Source organism: Camarhynchus parvulus, chromosome 8 (assembly GCF_901933205.1).
Source record: "Camarhynchus parvulus chromosome 8, STF_HiC, whole genome shotgun sequence".
Classification (NCBI taxonomy): Eukaryota; Metazoa; Chordata; class Aves; order Passeriformes; family Thraupidae; genus Camarhynchus; species Camarhynchus parvulus.
In genome coordinates this window covers 3,201,033-3,221,112 of record NC_044578.1, presented here as the reverse complement: position 1 = coordinate 3,221,112, position 20,080 = coordinate 3,201,033, and the positions used below count along the sequence as shown (strand labels likewise).

At 47.8% G+C, this 20,080-nt stretch overlaps 2 protein-coding genes across 2 annotated transcripts; both read right to left on the bottom strand.

Annotated features, from left to right (window-relative positions):
- Positions 1–1,356: 1,356 nt before the first annotated feature.
- LOC115906127 (cytochrome P450 2J2-like) lies at positions 1,357–6,949 on the bottom strand. The gene is made up of 10 exons (XM_030953059.1): positions 6,798–6,949; positions 6,136–6,440; positions 5,466–5,628; positions 5,169–5,318; positions 4,486–4,646; positions 3,914–4,090; positions 3,525–3,660; positions 3,166–3,353; positions 2,568–2,706; positions 1,357–1,993 (listed from the first exon to the last, which is right to left on the bottom strand). Exons 2-10 carry the CDS (start codon positions 6,322–6,324, stop codon positions 1,818–1,820), a joined length of 1,479 nt encoding a protein of 492 aa, XP_030808919.1. The 5' UTR covers positions 6,325–6,440; positions 6,798–6,949; the 3' UTR covers positions 1,357–1,817.
- A 2,943-nt stretch (positions 6,950–9,892) lies between these two features.
- LOC115906126 (cytochrome P450 2J2-like) lies at positions 9,893–19,040 on the bottom strand. Its single transcript, XM_030953058.1, has 9 exons — positions 18,834–19,040; positions 17,130–17,292; positions 16,355–16,495; positions 14,256–14,416; positions 13,258–13,434; positions 12,577–12,718; positions 11,822–12,009; positions 10,552–10,690; positions 9,893–10,071 (listed from the first exon to the last, which is right to left on the bottom strand). The coding sequence occupies exons 1-9, from the start codon at positions 19,038–19,040 to the stop codon at positions 9,893–9,895; spliced, it is 1,497 nt and encodes a 498-aa protein (XP_030808918.1).
- Positions 19,041–20,080: the final 1,040 nt, after the last annotated feature.

The following is a 20,080-nucleotide window of genomic DNA, read 5'->3' as shown; positions in this document are numbered from 1 at the left end:
GAGTGCAAAGGAAAGGAGGAGCTAAGTCAGTCATGTGTGAGAAATAGGTTAGATGGAGGGGGCAAAATATTCAAGAAGCCTGTGAAATGCATTCTTCTTTTGTAATTCAACTAACTGAGCAGAGGCCTATGGAGGAAGCTTTCAGATAGAGCAGCAGTTTGGGAAAGAAAATGGAATCTGAGCAAGGCAGTGGGGGGGCAAAAGTACCACAAAACATGACACGTGTGCACTGGGATTGTTTTGGGAGTAATGCTCACACAGCAGAAACTTACCACTGTTCCCCAGTCAATTCCAGACATGCAGCCCACTTGCAGCCTTTCCCTTCTCTCAGAGAATGAAAGGAGATCAGGTCGAGAAGGTCAAATTACTTTCTTGTTTCTGCTGGGAACAGGAGGTGTGGGAGCCCATGCCAGCAGCAGGTTGGAGGGCAGCTGGCATGAGGAGAGGGGGGGTGTAGGGCTGGGGCTGACCAGGTTCTCCCTTGGAGTGGGATGAGACAAGTCTGCATTTAATAAATGCACTGGTTTGTGTCCCACCACGTGTCCTCATTTCTCCACCTTACCGGGTCTGTGAAACAGCCTCAGGTTCCAGGAGCAGTATCTCAGCCCAAACTCTTGTTTCCACTGGCACAGAAAATCAGAGGAGGTGGCAGAACCCCCACCCAGCCAGTGCTGAAGGAGCTGTGCCAGAAGCTGTGTTCACCCGGGAGAAATTCGCTTCCTCTCGGAAGAGGTGAGTTGTACTCCAGGGAAATTTGAAAAGAGGAAAAGATTGCTCTCTGCTCATTTCCTCAGCAGGAGAGCAGGAGCTGGAGGTGTGTGCTCCTGGTGCTGTGCTGATTTCCTGATTTCCTATCCTCCTCCTGGGAGCTGCAGCTTCTGCCTGGAGGTCTCAATAGGCTCCTTGGGGTGCAGCTGTTTCCCAGTTCAGTGCATTTACTGGTGTTAACCTTTGGTTGCCAATCTTGGGACTGTTTCATTGTGTAGATGATGGTTCAAAATAGTAACTTGTTGCTGTTATTTCCCAAGGCACCCTTTTCCTCCTCAGACTGTTGAGTGCAGCTGAACTGCATTGTGTGTTGCTGGAGCTCACCCCACTGCCCTCGGACACAGCAGCCACTCATGATGCTGGGCAGGTAAACAGAGAGGATTTTGCATATTGCAATTCTAGCTGTGCTGCCAGGATCATTTTTTCCATCACTTCTGTAGGAATTGCCTTTGCTTTTACAGTGCCAACCTCCTGCAGTGCAGGGGCAGAGACACAGGGCATGGCCAAAGCCTGCAGCCCCTGCTGGACATGGCCTGTGCTGGTCTTCACTTTGCAGAACACTTGATGACAGAAATGCTTTGATAAAGATTTATTTTGTATGAGACAAGTTAGAGAGTGACTTTTTATTTATATAAGTACATATTAAGGAAATGTCAAATTAATTAATGTGTTGATGTTATAAAACAAAGGCTGGTATTGCTCTCCCACTGTAATCAGCCATAGTGGGTGGCTCCACAGTGCAGTATCTAGTGTCCCTCATTTTGCCAAGATGAACCATGGCCATCCATCTCAAAATTAGGAAATCCCCAAGCCCCTCATTAATTTACAGTGCCATAGAGCAAGCCTAATAATGCCCTGGAAGCTCCCAGGCTGATCCCATGACCGCACCATCGTGGGATACAGAGTTCAAGATCTAATTGTGAAAAAAATGATTTTACAATTGCTTTGAAAGAAATAAACCACCCAGCCTCCCACTAGAGCTGTCAAGGGCTTGTTTTCAGCAGCCCTGACAAAGGATTTTCCATGTGAGGGTGGTGGCCAAGGCTCCCCTAGCGAGGCACAGCACAGATCTTGTAGGGCTGTGGGGCCATTGTGATGCCCATCAGGGGCTGGAGGCTGAGCGTGGTGCCCGGGGGTGCCTGGAAGGTGAATTTCTGGAGCAGGGAGGTGAAGAAGAGGAAGAGCTCAGAACGGGCCAGCAGCTCGCCCAGGCAGGCACGCTTCCCTGTGGAGACAGAACCCACAGCATCCTCAGAGTGTGCTTTTGCTGCTGAAAATGCTTCTGCCTGCCCTTAGGACCATGGTCCAGCTGTGCTACCCCATTCCTGGGTGAGTTTTTCAATCCAAACCAAGCTTCCCAAGAATACTTTGGCATTACAGCATGGCCTGCATGCTTTTTACACACACACATGACCTGGATGTGCCCATGCTGGGGCAGCTCACCAAAGAGAGGAGGAGATGTTGGTGCTGGTGTAAAGGCAGGGGTTAAAAGCAACTTCCCCATGGAAGCTGCTGCCTGGGGAACCCTGTGGTGGCCACAATGAGGCCCCTGGTGAGCTCAGCCATGGGGAGCAGAGCAATGGCCTCAGTGAAGATGTTCCTAAGATCTCTGGAATTTACATGTTCTTTTATTCCTCCTCATTTCTCTTCTGTGCACGTGGTGCTTTCGGGAGGCAATGGGAGCATTTTGAGCAGCACCTCCAGGGTGCATCTGCCCTTTCCATTGCTGTTTTCCTCTCTGTCTCCACCCTGCAGTTGGAAACTCAAGCCCACATGCACCATAATTCAGCAAATCTTACCTGTAGAAAATGGTAGAAAATACTCGTTTTTCCAGAACTTCCCATCCTTCAGAAAATGCTCAGGGTTAAAAGTGTCAGGGGTTTTCCACTCATTCTTGTCAAACAGCAGAGAGGTTAAATTTGTCATCATAATAGTGCCCTAAGAGGAAAAAAGAAAAATAAATCATACTTCTCTGGCACTGACAGCAGGAGGGGCAGTTTTATCTTCCAGTCTCCTCTCCAGGAAGAACATCCTTAGTCAAATTCTACTGAAATTATTTGTGCAACATCCCACTGCAAGCCCAGATTTTCTACTTCCTGTCTGTTTGGAGGTGCAGTTATGTAACTGCATTTTCCCTCATCAGCATCATTTTTATCTGTTGTAAGCTTGGGCTAAAGTCCCTGTAAGAGCTGGGAGCTGTGCCTCAAAGGCATGTGTGGGGTGGGGCACTATTCAGGGAGCTGGAGAACTTTGGATGGAAAAATCCATGTTCAGCAGGAGTGAACTCTGGACACGGCAGGGACAGTGTCTGCGCAGGAGGGACCTGGCATGGCACTGTGCCTGGGGAGCTGGGAGTGTCCCTGGAGTGCCAGCACTTCCCAGCACTCTGGAGTTTACCTTTGGGATGTAGTAGCCATCCACGTAAGCGTCCTCTGATGCCATTCTTGGCACGTTGAAAGGGATAACGTTGCCTTTCCTCTGCACTTCGTGGATGACAGCATTGGTGTAGTGCAGCTTGTTCCTGTCCTCCAGGGCTGGTGGCCGTGCCTGCCCAATGACCGCATCGATCTCGGCTTGCACCCGGGCTGGGAAAGAGCAGGAATGAGCCCAGGGAAAAACCCTTGGAACAATACAAGGGTATTGCTGTAAGGGTCTACCAAGGGACCTCTTACGTGAGTGTGCGGACGCTCCCAACTGGTCTCTCACAAAGCTTTGAGGGATAAAAGCAAGGCAAAATATGTTTTTGTTAATTGTACCTTGAATTTCTGGATGTATGGCCATAAACAGCAAAGCCCATCGGAGAGTTGAGGACGTGGTCTCAGTCCCAGCAAACATCAAGTCAAGTGAACAGGCCACAAGGTGCTCCTCCTGGAAGGCGTTACTGTCGTGGTCCTTCAGGAAAAGGAGTGTTAGTGCCACAGGAACAGTGAGGGTGTCCTGGCACCAGGCTTGGTCCAGACCACCCCAAGGATTTTGGCAGATGCTGCTGACCCCTCACATGCCCATCCTGCTGATGGGTGGCTGAACCTGACGTCTGTCCTGAGCTCATAAAAGGCTACACAGGCAGCTCAGAGAATCTGGGCTCATTTCCCATCCCTTCTGGTTTCTAAGCCCCACTCCAGGAGGGTTTTCTCCCATTGCTGACCTTGGAGATCTCCAGCAGGTAGCTGTCGATGTAGTCCCGGCTCTCTGAGGGGTTCCAGTCCTCCTTGTGTTTGTTGATCTGCTCTTGCATAAAATTTTCCAAAACCGTCCAGTATTTAAAAATTGTTTGGTGGGCTCCCGGTAAATACTTCATTATAGATGGGAAATTGTTGTACAGCTTTGAATACAAAAGGAGAAAGACAAGTTGAATAAAGGACTTTAAAAACTTTTCTGACATCAAGACTTCAGCCTGCGATTGCTCTTGCTGAATTTCTGGAGCTGGTGGAAACAGCTCAGCTCCAGAAGAGCAGAATTCTCATTATGGGGTAACTTGTGTGTAACCCACTATTTCAGCAGGCAGGTTGGCAATCTGTGGGCAGGAAAAGTGATTTTGGATGAGAGAGAGCAGTGTGAGCATGGCTCAACTTAAACAGAAGGAAGAAAGAAATGACAGGCAAATCTACCCTGTGCAAAGGAACAGGGAATGACAGCCCTGGTGATGACAACATGGTGACTTTAAGATTGACTCCAGAGAAGAAACTATGCCCTGAGCTCGTGGCAGGAGGACTGTACCTGGGTTGAGACAGCTCCATGGAGAGCAGTCATTTCATTCATCAGCTTCAGCAGTCTTTGGAAATCCTCATCGTGGTAATCAAACCGATTGCCAAAGATGAGGGAGCAGATGACATTTGCAACAGCATTAGTGATTTTCAACTGAGGGTTGAAAGGATTCCCTGGAGAAGAGAAAGATCAGTTCTCTTCCATTCTTCTCAGAAAAGAAGAAAACACATGTCAGAGGTAAAGTAGTCAAGAAATATGAATGAAATGAGTGGCCCCTAATGGGCACTGTCCTATGTCAGTGCTTTCCTGGGGTGCCCGGCTGACCCCATGAGCTGGCCAAGCTTGGCAGGACAACCCCAGTGGTCCCAGTTTGATCAGCTTATGGAGATGTTTGTTTATGTCTGAAAACAAGGTCTGCAGAATGTCATTTGAATTCATTGGAAACATCAGCATTTATGCACACACGGTATTTCCCAGAGAGGAGTAGATTGAAGGTGGGCTGTGAATAATGCTGTGGGTGTTGCCTGGCTGCATTCCCCAGCCAGCTGGAAGGCAAAGCACCTGTAGGAAGGAGCAGGGATGCTGGCAGTGTTGTGGCATCGCTTGCAAGGTGCGGTATTTTTCAGTATGCAGTGACATTATAACAGGCCCTACCAGTTCCTGCCCTCACAGCTGCTAAGGGCCATGGCACTCACCCTGCTCATCCCTAAACACATCCACGAGGTATTGGCACTCCTCCTGGATGCGCTCCTCCAGGCTCCTCTTCCCCAGGCCGAAGTTCCGGAGCGTGGTCAGGGTGAACCTCCTCTGTGCCTTCCACAGGTGCCCAGTGGAGGAGATCAGTCCTGTCAGGAACACCCCTGTGAGCCAGGGCCCATCTCCCACTGAGGGAGAAAAGCTCCAGGGCTCTGCCTTGTGTCCAGCTGACTCAGCCCTCTGCAGGGTCGGGGCTTGGACCTTACAGCCGAGGCACGTCTTGAGGGGTAACTCACCAGTCTTCTTGAAGATCCCCTCATCAACGGGAAGGTCAGGGCGTTCCAGGAACTTGTCCCCTTGGTTTACGAGCACTTCCTTTACCAACCGCATCCCAGTTACCATCACAACCTTCATGCCAGCCATGTGCATGCCGAAGATGTCACCATATCTTTTAGTTATCTGAGAGGGGACATAAACAAAAGGGGTTTTCATTTGCAATGGATGTTCCTGGTGAGACCAAGACACCCCTGTCAGGGGACATGGGTAAAAATAAGGGAAGAGTGGGAGAGGAGACAAAATGTGTGCACTCTGCCTGAGGGCAGGTTTTTTTTTCCTCTTTTCCTAAATCAGTGATTGGGATTATGTTAATTGGCCATAAATCAAGCAAACCTCACCAGGAGTCCCATGTTTTTCCAGTTTTTGTTTCACCCCATTCCAGCCCCCCCTCGGACCTGTTGGGTTTGTACATCTGTGACTGCACCTGTGGGATCATGCTGTGACCTTTGCCCATGGAATCACCCGGCACTTGTCACCCTGCTTGTACTCAGGTAAATGTCACCGATGAGGGCAAACCTCCTGCCTGCCTCCACTACCTGTGGGGTTTGGGTTATCCCTTTCCCTGCATGGCTGGGGATGTGTAGCTGCCATCCCTCCATCCCTTCCTCGTGCTGCTCACCATCTACGTACCCTCTGCACTGTGACCCTAGGATCTTTGAAGTCTACGAGGTAGAGGTGCCCCAAAAAGGGCAGGCGGAGGGGGGTGGGAGGGAAATTCTTTGGATTTCTGTTTTTCACGTAGTCTGCGACGAGCAGGAAGATGAAGAGAAAGATGAGGAATGTCTGGAGGGAGATGCTGTCCCAGAGGAAGTGCAGCATGGCTGGATGCTGGGGGTCTGCAGGGACGTGTCCCACAGCAGGTCAGGCAGGTTGAGCTCACAGGGCACCACTGAGGCCCCCAGGGCCAGGGGGAGATGGGTGATGTGCTGGCACAGCTGTGGGTGCAAACACAGGACAGCAAGGAGTGGCTTTTGCAGCCTGCTCTTGGGGCTACATTCAGACTCATGCTTTCCCAGATTTCAGAAAGGATTAAACCCCTTCTTGATTAAACTGAAATATTCCCTCTCATCTGATTTAAAACAAACCCACCATGAACCAGAACACCCCCAGCTTCCCCCTTCCCCTCCAGATTCCCCTCAGTACTTCACTAAACCCCAGTGCTCCATGCCCTTGTCTAAAGGACAGAAATGAGATTTGTGGGATTGAGATTAAAACTTGGCAGTTTAAGCATGCAGCTCTCACAAACCCATCTCCCAGGATGACCCTGCTCCCTCCTTCCCAGGTGTCCTCACCGTGCTACGTCCCAGTTTCAGCTTCTCAGGGAGTGTCCAGCTGCTCTGAGAGCCTTGTGCTTTCCTTGTTTACAGCAGCTCGCTTCCTGGTATGAAGAGTCCTGGGCCAAGCCCCAGGTCTCAGGGGACACCCGAGATAAGGTTGCGCAACCTTTCCCAACGCATCTGACTGAGTTTCGTGTTTCCGTGTGTCTGGGTGACGTGGGCTGGGAGTGAACAGCTGTCCCGGAACTCGGCACTTCCTGAGCACCAACATTTTCTGATCTCCACCAGAGCAGTGCAGGCAGAGCAGCTGGCTCTGGCCATGCCCTGAGCTCGCCAGCCATCCCTTCCCACCTGCCTTGTCCTCTGGGTCACAGCCCATGGGGAAGCTGCTCCCAGAGCCCCAGAGAGCTGATGAAGGTGGTGAGAAGCCGATGCAGATGCTCAGCTCTGCAGGCTGGTGCCCTCTGGTGGGAGCTGACAGCAGAATGTGCTGCATTTTCCCACCCAGGAGCAGCTCTGGGTTAGGGTGGTGTTCATGCACATGGAGCATGTGGAACTTTGATGTGTTTGTTGTGTTTTACTGTGAAAGAAGCAGGGAGCAGCAGCACTTTGCCCCTGCACCATGTGGCTCTGTCACAGCCCCTTGCAGTTATCAGCTGCCTCCTCTTGCTCTGGGGGACAATTTGGGTGCCTTTTCTCTCTTTTGGGGCCATCAGTTGTGGCTGTTGGGATTGTCCAGTGCTGATGACAAAGCAGCAGAGCCGCTGTTGTGATGCCATACACATGTTCTCCATAACCTTACACTTGGGAAGCTGGAGAAGTCAAATCTCTGTTTTACTGTGGAATTTTAAGGGGAAGGCCTGTTTTTGAGAATATCTCTTTTAATCTCTGGTTTTTAAGCACACTTAGGCATGAGCCCCTGGAGATGCATGTGTTTGCCAGCAGTGACATGAGAGGATCCACTTGAAAATTAAACAAGTTCATGCCTCCTGCCTTTAAGGCATGGCATCATTGCATTGAATTAAAGGAAAAAAAAAAGAAGAAAAATAAGATAAATCATTTATTCTCTCCAGGAGTACGGGAGGAAACTCCAAAGTAATGAAGAAACACAAGTTGGAAATGAAAGAGATCAATATTTATTTGCTAAGCCAGTGCAAATAATACAAGCTGCAGCCACAAGCCAGAGGTCAGACCTCCAGCACAATGAACACAAAAATGGAGAGTGCCTAGTCCCGAGTGGCGTTGAAGACTTCATAGGTGAAAAAAAGTCCTTTTATCTTTTATGTTTTCTCTTTTACAAAGACAAAAACACAACATGGGAGCCTGTGACTGTGAAACAGTAATTAAAAACGCAATAGGATTAAAGTGATCCGTCGGAAGGACAGCTATGTGACAGAATCCCCGTGTGCCCGGCGTGGCAGGGATGTGATGTGCAGAGGACTCTCCCCTGTGGCATAAATCTGCCACTGCACAGGGACTGCTTTGTACCGCAGCAAAGCTGCTACTGCCGGGGACAGAGGAGAAAACCAGTGCAAATGAAACTCGATGTAATCCTCTTTTCCTGTTAACTATTCCATATCCTATGCGGGTACCCACAGAAAAGTCACTTATGAAAGGTAAGAAGCAAAAAAACAACAAAAACAAGAAGAATCTTTGCTGTGACTACAGTCCAAACCGAAGCACACAGGAGACAGCATTTCTAAGCACAAATGCTTGGTCACATAAATGGAAAAATTCTCTACAAGTTGCATATTTAATTAACTCTTATCCAAAGAGGCCTGGCAGAAGCTGTGTCCATGGTGCAGGGTGCCCTGTCCCAGCTGCTTCCTCGGCCCCTGCTACGTCCTTGCTGGTCACACAGACACAAATCTTTGCCAGAAGCAGAGGGGAAGTGCTGAACTTGTGACTTCCCACCACAAAACCACTGTTCCAACACTTCCTTCCTGAGGCCAGCGCTGAGCCGCCACAGGCATGACCCTTCCAACTCTGCTGTTCCCTTTCTGCTGTGCTTCAGGTGAACTGCTCCCCAACAACCCCAGGGGATTATTTTGTTGCAGTTTTTCTGATTTGTATTTTACTAGCACAAACCTTTTGCTTTTCTAATATAAAATTGCTGTATCATATTTTTATAGCGCTTCCAGACCTGCTGGAAGCAGGTGAGATGTGAGAAGCAGGCTCTTTGTGGGATGGCACAAAGAGCAGGAACAGCTCCTTGTGCCATCCCACTTGGGTTAGGCTTTGGTAGAAGCAGCTTTTACTCCCCTGTAGCCTCGTAATTAAAATTCCCATATACTTTTTGAGATCCAAAACAATGCTTGCTGCTGCAGAGATCTATTTTATATTTTAGATATTTTTTATCCCTGGAAGTGTCCAAGGCCAGGTTGGACAGGGCTTGGAGCAGCCTGATTTTGTGGAAGGTGTCCCTGCCCATGGCAGAGGGGTTGATCTTTAAGATCCCTTTCAACCCAAACTATTCCTTGATTCTGTGATTTCCATCACACAGCAGCAACGTGGTGCTGTAGGGAATGTCCACCACCCTGAGCCCAATCCCACCTGAGGCTCAGGGTTGGCTGTGGCCACCTGAAAGCCCAAACTGATGCTGTCTTGAGTCCAGAGCTTGTGTCCAAGGCCAGCAGCTTGCTCTGAGCAGGGACACCTCAGGAGCCCTTGGCTATTTGGGTGCTGCAGCATTAGGGGCTGCTAAGTGGTCTCTGGGTGATGGACATATTCCTTTTGGAAAAGTCAACATCAAACCATGATTTTGCAGCTGGCAGACACCTTTCTGGGAATTGCTGACAGTGGAAATTAGGGAATAAGGCTTTTAAATCCATGAATTTTGTCAGACTGGTAGCAGGGAGCAGGAATGAGGTGAAGGGAAAAGCCACAAGGGTTGTGTTTGCTGCAGCGGGCAGGATGGGGCCCTTGTGCCCTTTCCCTGCCATCCGGATACCAGCGGGTGCTGGACCTCCAGGGCCCATCATTTCAGCCCAAAATCTCTGGGGTGGTCAGGAGAAGGGGATTTCCCAGTTTGTGAGGCTGCAGGGCGGTCAGGAGAAGGGCATTTCCCAGTCTGTGAGGCTGAGGGGGCTGTGGGGCAGCCCAGGCCCGGCTCAGTGCCGGGGCACGGCGCAGAGCTGGAAGGGTTTGGGGCAGCGCGTGAGGCTGAGCGTGAAGGCAAAGGACAGCGCGGCCTCTGCTGGGGCCTGGAAGCTGAACTTCTGCAGCAGGGCCACGAAGAAGATGAAGAGCTCGGTCCTGGCGAGCTGCTCCCCGGGACAAGCCCTCTTACCTGGAAAAGGATCACAAAGAACCCGACAGAGTCCCGAGCGAGGCCCAGCCAGCTCCGAGGCTCCTCCGGGCCGCGCCGCCTCGCACAGGCTGCGGCGGCTTTTCTTCCTGGAAAGGTTAGGTGGCAATGTTCACCCACACAATCTGCTCAAAGCTTCCCCAGAAGTTTGCTGCCGAGCAAACTGCGCCTGTTCCGAGAGGCGAGACGTGGAAACTGAACGACCAGTTATGTAACTTCTGCAAGAAGAAAAAGCCTTTTTCTTTTCTTTTTTTTTTTTTTTTTTTTTTTTTTTTATCCTGCAGTAACAAATTGATTTCGTCCCCGCTCCGAGCAGTTTCTATTAACTGTGACTGGGATTTTCTCTGTGGGGACGGGCTGGAAGCTGAACAGGAGCAGTACCCCCTACTCTAAAAGCAGTGTCTTGGGGAAGAAATAAAAGCCTTGCAAAAAGAAAAGCCACCTCTGTATCCATCACCCTACCTGCAGAGAAGGGCAGAAAAGCCTCCCGCCTCCTGTACTGGCCGTTTTCCAGGAAATGTTCAGGATTAAAGGTGTCGGGAGTCTCCCACACGTTTTTGTCGAACATTATCGAAGTCAGGCTGGTCATCAGGGTGGTGCCCTGCGAGAGGTGGAGAAAAGGGGAGATTACACGGCAGACAGGAGCCGAAATGTTGTCAGACTGGGTTATTATTAGCTCTGTAAACGACACTGTTTTAAGGGCAAAACGGGCCTTTTCCCCCCTAAGCTATGTAATTAGGGTGAAAGCCTGCAGGATTGTTCACTTTTGTGTGTGTCTTTACAGATCACTGAGTGTTGATCTGCATCCTGAGCTGCAGTAACAGGTGATGGTAATGCAAACCAACTTTAAATTGGTAGCATTGCATTCCCATAGGACCTTGAAGAAATTTAATCAAGTAATTTTCAATTGATTTTTTAAAATGCGTTTTTTTAGATAAGAAATAAAACTGATCTGGTTTATCTCCACATTCTCCATCAGCAAGAGAAATATTCTAATCAATGTGGAGGAAAATGCCCGAATTTTTCAAATTTGCCTCAGTGCAACCAGTCATATAGAGGGAAGAGACCAGTTATATATAAATCCTATATTTGCTTTTGTAATTGCAGAACAGTGTGTGTGAAACAATACTCATTACCTGCCTTTCATCAAGTGCTTCTTTTAATATATGATTATTAATATTGTGTAGAATTAACAAACCCAGACTGTTTGCTTTCCTATGTTTCCTCTATTCCCATAACACGTTGAGGATCTCTTTTACAAAATTTAAGGCATAAACCTTTTAAAATTGTCAATTACAGCCAACACCATGAGGATCTCACAGTTCTCCTCTGTAAGGAGGTGAGACCCATAACAACCCCACAGAATCCATCATGAGGACTTGTATTTTCTAAATAAGTGTGTTATTTCTGTAAGATCCTGCTGACGGGTTCCCTTCCAGGTGAGATTCAGGGCTTGGGTCATGAAGACCCTGCTCTGGTGGGACAAAAGCTGTTGGGATGAAGGCTGTTGGGATGAAGGCCGGTGGGACGAAGACTGGTAGGGTGGAAACTGTTGGGACAGAGGGTGGTAGGATGAAGGCTGTTGGGATGAAGGCCGGAGGGACAAAGGCTGGTGGGACGAAGGCCGGTGGGACGAAGGCTGGTAGGGTGGAAACTGTTGGGACAAAGGGTGGTAGGATGAAGGCTGTTGGGATGAAGGCCGGAGGGAAGAAGGCCGGTGGTCCCCACGCACTTTGGGCAGGTGGAAGCCAGCCAGGGTGGTGTCGCTGGTGGCCATGCGGGGCACCCCCAGGGGCACCACGTTGCCCATGCGCAGGACCTCGCTCAGCACGGCGCTGGTGTAGGGCATCTTCTCCTTGTCAGCCATTGAGGGCTGCTGGCACTGCCCGACCACTGCGTCAATCTCCTGCTGCACTTTCTCTACAGGGAGCAAAAAAAGTTAAAAATATCCCTCTTCATAGAATTTTTAGGGTTGGAGAAGCCCTCTTAAATGATCAAGTCCAACCATTAAACCAGCACTGCCAGGCCACCACCAAACCATGTCCCCAAGTGCCACATCCTCACTCCTTTTGAGCACCTCCAGGGTGATTGCACAACTCCCCTGGGCAGACTGTTCCAGGGCTGGACAACCTTTTCAGTGAAGAAATTTCCCCTAATATCTAACCTAAACCTCTGCTGGCACAACCTGAGGCCATTTGCCCTTGTCCTGTCACTTGTTCCTTGGGAGAAGAGACTGACCCCCACCTGGTTGTACCCTCCTTTCAGAGAGTTGTAGAGCATGAGAAGGTCCCCCGAGCCTCCTTTTTTTCTGAGCTAAACACTCCCAGTTCCCTCAACAGCTTCTCGTAAGACTTGTCTTCAAAAGGTTCCCAAGAGGATACCTGCGGCACAGGCATATCCAAGATGTGGCAGAGCTGGCATAACCCTGTTCCCTGAGCTTCCCTTACCTAATTTTGGGCTAAGCAGAGGATCCCTCAGTGGCCCTACCCTGAATGTGGGGGTACGCGGCCATGTAGAGCAGAGCCCAGCGGATGGCGGTCGCCGTTGTCTCTGTCCCAGTTAAGAACAGGTCCAAGGTGGAGCACAGCAGGTTTTCCTCATGGAAATAGGAGCTGGTATCACCCTTAAACTTGGAGGAAAAACATGGCAATGAAAGCTCTTACTCTGGAGGGAATGCTTTTAAAACCCAATCCAAAATCACCTGTGCGTAACTGAAGTCCTACAGCTCCTTTATTATCTACACCTGGGCTTGGAAATTTCCAGCCTTTCACTGGATTTCAAGCCCTATGGACTGTTTTGACAGACACCCTGGTTGCTGTAGAGTGGCTCTTGAAAGCAGGTAGCATTTTTAAATGTCAAGTTTCACAATAGCAAACACAGGCATGCGAGTGCTCACAGAAACATGAACATGTTCCCTGAGAGTCCTCCTACGCCGTGTGACAGAACGAAAAAGGGAGAACGACAAAGTGTAAATCCTTTCAAATGGAAAAAAAAATCTGTATGTTTTCTAAGTGATCAGGCTTCTGCTGCTGCTAAAGTTTGATGTGGCAGAGGTAGGGAAGGGAAGGCAACATGTGAGGCAAGAACCCCCCTGACAAAACAGCCCTGAATCTTCTCTAATCATTCTATGGGTTAATCTTTAGGTGGTTTTGGTTATTTACTTCCTACCTTTTCTATTTCCTTCAGGTAGCAGTCAATATAATCTCCTGCCTCGGACTGGTCCAAATCCTCCTTGTGCTTTGCAATCACGCTTTTCACAAAATATTGAAGTTTCTCCCAGTGCCTGAAGATTTTCCTGAAGGGTCCTGGCAACCATCTCATGATCAAAGGAAAAGCATTATAGAGCTGGTAAGAGATCAAACAGAGCAAAAGAGCATTTTTTGAGTTAGAAAAGAGCAGGTATCGTAGTTGAGAGGATGGGACTCTCAATTAATTGATTAACTCTGCTTGCTACCGTGAAAAAAATTATCCTTGCTGTAACTGTCCAATTTGTACAAATTTACTTACATAGGTGTAAACAAGTGCAAACAAGATAAGAATTGGACAGATATTTTCTCCTGATAAAGTTCTCAAATACTGAATGGCCAAAGCTACCCCCTAATGTGAGGTGGCCACAGGAGAGGTAGATGCAGTTAAGCCCTTTAGTGTGTCCCCATGGAGGGGACAGAGATCAGACCATGGTGTGTGGCCATACAGAAAATACATCACCAAATCCACCTATTTGGTTTCTAAACCTGGAATCTCAATTTTTTTTCCTAAATAGAAGTTATTTAAGAAACTTGTTGGGGTATGGGTGTGGGAAAAGATCGGAAATTTCAAAGTGTTACTAGTTCTTCTTTTTAGATTTTCTTTTAAGATCTTTCTTTTAAGATCTTCTTTTAAGGTTTTCCTGTTGTTTTTTGGTTATGTCAGGCATAAGATTGGTTTCACAATCCTGTAGTATTTTTTTTTCTCCATGTGTCCCAATAATTTTAACTTACTTCCTTGCTTTCCTGATAGGCTTTGTGTATAAATCCAATCTAATGTAAAACAATTCTCCTGGTCATTTTCCTTTAAACATGGCTCTTTTTCTACAGGAAAAGGCAGATTATACCAGTGCCATAGAAATCCCAGTTTCTGAGCTGTTCCATGCAGCTGAAGCTGGAAAAACATCCAAGTGGCTTTACCTGGCCCCAGAAACTTCCGATGAGCAGCAGTGTTTCAGCCAGGGAGTGCAGCAGTTCCTGGAAACGGTTGTCATGGTAGTCAAAGCGGCTCCCAAAAGTTATGGAACAGATGATGTTCGAAACAGCACTGTTAATTTTGTAATGAGGGTCAAAGGGCTGTCCTGGAGGAAGGAAGAGGAAAGGAGACTGCCTGTAGGGAGGTTGTGGCCATGTGAGAGTTGGTCTTGTCTCCCAAGGAGCAAGGGACAGGGCAAGAGGAAGCAGCCACAAGTTGTGCCAGAGGAGATTTTGACTGGATGTGAGGGGAAAATGTCTTCATTTGAAAGGATGGCAGGCTTTGGAAGGGGCTGCCCAGGGCAGTGGTGGAGTGACCATTCCTGGAGTGTTTGAAAGGTGTGTGGATGTGACACTTGGGGCCGTGGTTTAGTGGTGAACACGGCAGTGCTGTGTTAATGTTTAGACTCAATGAACTTAAGGATCTTTCCCAACATAAATCTCTCCATGATTCTATGATTCTAAAGATAGGTTTCATTTGTTTTTCCTGTTCAGTCTCAGTCAAAACCATATTCTCTATCAGATCCACAGCTGTGAATCAGGCTGAGACCTGCTTCTCACCCATGGTGGTGTGAGGTTTCACCCCATGTCCTGGGGTACCCACCACCCCCATCATGTCCAGCATCCCCCTGGAGCCTGGGCACAATGGGCCAGGACATCCCGTCCTGTGTCCAGCCCAGGCTGCTGGTAGGCAGTGACATTAGCACTGAGCTGCCCAAGCAGAGTCTGAAGCATTTTCCAGGGAAAACAACCAGCAGCATGCCGTGCTGTGGCTGTCAACTTTGCCCACTCCAACCTGTGTTTGGTGCCAATTTTAAACACCAGGAGAGGACCCCTCAAAGCTTCACTGAGAGCAGGGAGCCCAGGACAACCACACTGCAAAAATACCATTGCCCTGGGGTTTAGTTGTCCGCCATGGAGAAATCAAGGGAGGTGGAGGAGAGAGGGGAGAGGGTTGCAGATCTCTGTGCTCACCTGTAAACCCCAGCAACAGCTCCTGTGGCCCATAGAGCTCATTTATAAAGTGAAGTGTGATGTGATGCTTGTCACATCTGTGTTCCCTGAGACAGCTACTGAGCAGAGACCTTCATCTCCCTGAGCACATTTCAGCAGCCTGGAGAGCCACTTGCTGTGGCAAGAGACTGATCTCAGTGACAAGCCCAGTCCAGCCCTGAGCTGCTGTTCAGCATCACTTTGAAATGCAAGGCACTCCTCACAGCACTGCTGCTCTCTCCACTCTTCAAGAAAGTAATTAAACCGGGCTGGTGCTCAGATATTAAAGTGATGGACATGATCACTATTTGTCATTACTAATGGGAAGAAAGGCCCAAACCAGCAGCTTAATTAGTTTATTGATTAGGACTATAGAAGACTATAATCAATTGGCAACATGGAGTATTTGGCCTGTTCAGTGCAACAGCAATTAAAATGGAGCAAGTTTAGTATATAATTTCACAATTCCTTTTTAGATCTTTCTTGTTTACTATATATAGCTCCATAGAATTAGCTCAACCCCATCTGCTTCTATTTAAAGCTGAAGTGCAACATCACCCATGTACCAACATACAAATTATTCTTACTAATATCCCTCTGGCAGTTTTTAAAAGCTGGACCATAAAAGAGCAAGGCACACGCTTCATCTGTGTGTGATACAAAGGGAAAGCCTGACTAAACAAGTTTTAAAATACTTTGCAAAACCAAGGACAAGCAGAGGTTAACTAAGCCTCTGAGTGGAAGTGCCTGATAGCAGGAGAGCTGTATTTATTTCTTTGCAGAATGCATGAGACACTTCCTTAGCCATGTAAACACTCATGTTTTAATAACCACCTAGTATATATTTGCTTAATATTAATAAGGAACAGCTAAAATAGGAGGCCTGAGGTCTAAAATAAGTGCTAAGAGGCAAAGTCTGGAAGTGTAAGATAGAGATTTGAGCTATTGAAGAAATGTTTTGCACGTTTGGAGCTGTGCTGGGGTAAGAGTTTTACTTCTCATCATTCATTTAGCTGGAAGCCCTGAGCACAGTGCTGTGCATTAACCCCCACCTTTCTCCTCCTCAATTGTCTCCACGAGGTACCGACTCTCCTCTTGCACTTTTTCCTCAAAATTTACAGCAAGGCTTTTCAGTGTTGCTAAAGCAAACTTTCTCTGCTGCCTCCATATGTGCCCGTTGGATGATATAAGCCCTGTAGGTGGAAAAAACAGGTGAAAAATCTTCTCTCTGGGTCATTTGTGAGTATTAGGATTCTGAAACCATATCCATTCATCATGGACAAAAACCCCAAACCAAGGCAAACAAAGCTCGTGGATGTGGAAAAGGCTATGGCTTTTCCTGGGAATTAAAATTCAAGAGTAATTGGCTTATGCTAAAGATCTAGCTGTATGGATTTGCTTTAATCTGCTACTTTGTCACTTTGCGTGGGAAAAAAAGGTGTAAGCCAAAATACTCTGAGTACTATCACGCTGTTGGCAGAGCTGCAGGCAGGAGCACCCCGTCTCTGGAGCTGTGTGCAGCCCAGGCAGGGAAAGTAAAGGAGAAATGAAAACCAAGGGGAAACGCTGCAAGTATATAGATCTTCGGGCAGCTTGCATTTATTTCTCCTCTTTCATTAAAATCTGGTTTTGAGCCCATCTTCATCCCTAAATCTCACAGAGATTAAAACATACCCCTGTGACATTATTAGTATTCTTGCCTTCTCCTGTGCAAACTTTCACAGGTGCAGCTCACAAGGGTTGAATTCAACCAGTTTCTTTCCCTTTAACAGTTATCATTCCAAAGAGATGAAAGTTTTGTCCCAAAATCCTGGTGGCTGTGCTTACCAAAGCCTTTAAATATTTCTTGGAGGAGTGGAATATTTGGCCGGTCAGCAAATATTTCAGCCTGGTGGACAAGAGCTTCTCTCACCATCTGGTACCCATTGACCACCACGAATGTCAGACTTCCAAACTGCACACTGAAGATGTTCCCGTACTGACCTGTAAGCTGAAAGAGAGTCCGTTGTCCTCTGAGAACAAGAAGATGGGGATGTTCAAAACTCACCAGGCCAAGACCTTGAACAGGGAAATCTGACTTTGAATTTAACCCTGCTTGAAGCAAAGGGACTTTAGAGAAACCCACACCCAAGCACACAGGTCCCATCCGATCTCAGCTACTCCATGAAGGCTGGAGAAGGCATAAAAAGGGCTGGGGAGCTGCAGTGTGGGAGAGATGGATTGCTTATATCTGTTATCTGGTGTGACCTGGGCTTGACCAGGTGTTTCCATCAGTTTGGCTTGTAACAAGGATGTAAGTTGCTTTGTAACTGATGGGCATCTGCTCTGTCCCTTTCTGTCCCACCACCTGGGTCACCACACTCAGGCTCTTCCTGCTGAGGGCAAAGCATGACAAATTATCCTTTTCATCAACTTTGTGTCTAGAGTAGTATGGTTTCTTCACCAGCTCTCCCATTTAGATAGGAGCTCTAACTGCTTATTGCTGGACACGTACTTCTAATTTTAAGCCTGACTGCATTTATGGCCAAATTGCAGCCATTTTCCTTGCATGGACTTTGCTGGCATTAGTGTCTCCTCTGAGATGTATAAGGGTAAAAGGGGGATCATATCTTCTCTGTCAGGGAGTTCATCCTCTTCTAGAATGAATCTACATGAAAGGACACACAGGGTCACCCCAAACTGCTGTGGTGACTCGTGACACCAGCCTGGGACCAAATGGGTGTCTCAGTCATTGTGTACTTGTACATAAATGGGATTAATTTTCTTAATAACTCTGCGTATTGACAAAATATCCTGAACTCGCTGCCTCTTTCCCTAAGGATTCCCTTAGGGACCACCCATGATGGTGGCCTGAGAGCACCCAGGGTAGACAGGCTGGTGTCGGCCTGCTAAGCAAAAGCAAGAGACAAATAGTCACCAGAAAGGATTTTTGCAGTCAGCATATCAGAACTTCTTCCACCTTTTCAGAGAAGAATAGTCAGCATGTATAAAATCTCTCTCTTTTTGTCTCTGGTGGGAGTCAAAGCTGTGGAAACCTTTCCAGAGAGATCATTGCCTCTTTCTGCAACACAGAAGAAGCCACAGGACATAACTCAGGCTTTTAAATGTTTCTTTCAGATGTGATGGGGTGAATTGTTGGCCTCCAAGCAAAGACAATGACAGGACAATTTCCAGAGGTGATCTCCAAACAGTTCAGCTGTCACACAGCACTTTTCACCTGTCCCCCAGCACCTGGCCAAGCCCTTCTGAGCCCTTTCTGGGGTCCAGAAGGAAGTGGTCACAGTCAGATGGGAAGAAAAATTAGGAACATATAAATCTTCCTCTGTTATGGATTTCTTTCCCATTGGACCATCCTATTGCCCTGGAAGAGGAGGTGATAGTAAGAGATAAAACCAAGAAGGGTCATCTATCTCATGTGGTTATTATATATCCAGCTCTGCAGAGGCTGCCCTTGCTGCTTCTCAGTGTGGTGATATGAGCTATGGAAGGGTAAGATATTGTTATTAGGGAAAATGTCCATGGAGCTCTTACCTTCTGCAGTGCAAGGTGGAGGGGCTGCTTAAAGTCCACAAAGGTTCCCACGAGAGGAAAGAGCTGCGGGCCTGGAGGGAAATTCTTGGGTCGTCTCTTTTTCACCAGGTCAATAATCAAAAGAGACAAGACCAGAACCACCAAGAGCATCCGACCATTCAGCTTTTTCAAGAATGATACAAAATCAGGCCAAAACTGAGGCTCCATCTTGGCTGGTGAACTCGCAGGTTTTCATCCCAGGAAGGGACTTGATTCTGGTGTTACATTTGCTAAAACAGGAGTAAGCAACAACTGGAGAAGAAACAAAAAAAGCTGAAATGCTGATAGCTGACTGGAAGCTGCTTTTCCATATACAGCTGCTGCCAGACCACCTGCTGAATAACTAACTTTAAACACCAGGATCTCCAAAAACAACCCTGAAACCTCACAACATTTGACCAGGCAAAAACAATCTTGCAAACCTTTAGCTTTACATGTCTGTCAACTCCCTGATTTCCTTATGGAAGAGCATTCCTCCCTTTTGCCCTGAACAAGGGGCTCCTTTATATGGACACCCTGCTGGGATTATCAGCACAGCAAACATTCGAGGTGAGGTGAAAGCAGCTTATGGGGCTGATCACGTGTGGTGGGCGTCGCGCACTTTCAGGGATGCTGAGGCATCTGAGGTGATGGACACCACACAAGGGGCTGAGGGGCTGATCCTGTTAAGTGCTAAGCACCATCTGCAAAGGGCTGGGTGCCTTCAGTGCCCGCCAAAGCCCTCCTGGCTTTGCCAGAGCTGTCAGGGGAGGTTCAGACGAGGGAAGAACTGCAGGGGCCCCGGGCTCTCCCAGCCACACAAATGAGAGTTAAAGGAGCTTAATTTCAAGGGTGGGAACATAGGCTCATGTGCTTGCCATGGGATTGGAACTTATGCATTTAAATCTCTTGGGTTTTCTGAAAATCTCCTTTGAATAAGGCTTCACACTGTCCTGGGGGAAGGCTGCAGTGGACTGACAGTGACCTCTATGACTTGGAATCAATCTTGTGTCACCTGCTGATATTTAGCTACAACTTGGTTCCAGCTCTCTCTTTCCTTTATTTTTTCCCTTTTACAAAGGGAAAAATGTATACTAAAGCAAAACTATAAATAATGAGTTTTCAAGTTATTTTTCTAGAACTTAATATGAGAAATTCTGAAGGATGGTCAGTTTTTACTCCCATAGAATCCTATGACGGTTTGGGTTGAATGGGAACTTAAAGATCCT

What these genes read in the sequence shown, in the direction of transcription:
- LOC115906126 (XM_030953058.1), bottom strand. Translation starts at nt 19,040, where the DNA reads ATGGAGCCTCAGTTTTGGCCTGATTTTGTATCATTCTTGAAAAAGCTG. An exon ending in TCCACCTTGCACTGCAGAAG is followed by an intron (nt 17,293 to 18,833) that starts GTAAGAGCTCCA and finishes ACTCTCTTTCAG; the next exon opens with CTTACAGGTCAGTACGGGAA. An exon ending in GACAATTGAGGAGGAGAAAG is followed by an intron (nt 14,417 to 16,354) that starts GTGGGGGTTAAT and finishes TCCTTCCTCCAG; the next exon opens with GACAGCCCTTTGACCCTCAT.
- LOC115906127 (XM_030953059.1), bottom strand. Translation starts at nt 6,324, where the DNA reads ATGCTGCACTTCCTCTGGGACAGCATCTCCCTCCAGACATTCCTCATC. An exon ending in GGGGATCTTCAAGAAGACTG is followed by an intron (nt 5,319 to 5,465) that starts GTGAGTTACCCC and finishes TGTTCCTGACAG; the next exon opens with GACTGATCTCCTCCACTGGG. An exon ending in ATGGAGCTGTCTCAACCCAG is followed by an intron (nt 4,091 to 4,485) that starts GTACAGTCCTCC and finishes TTGTATTCAAAG; the next exon opens with CTGTACAACAATTTCCCATC.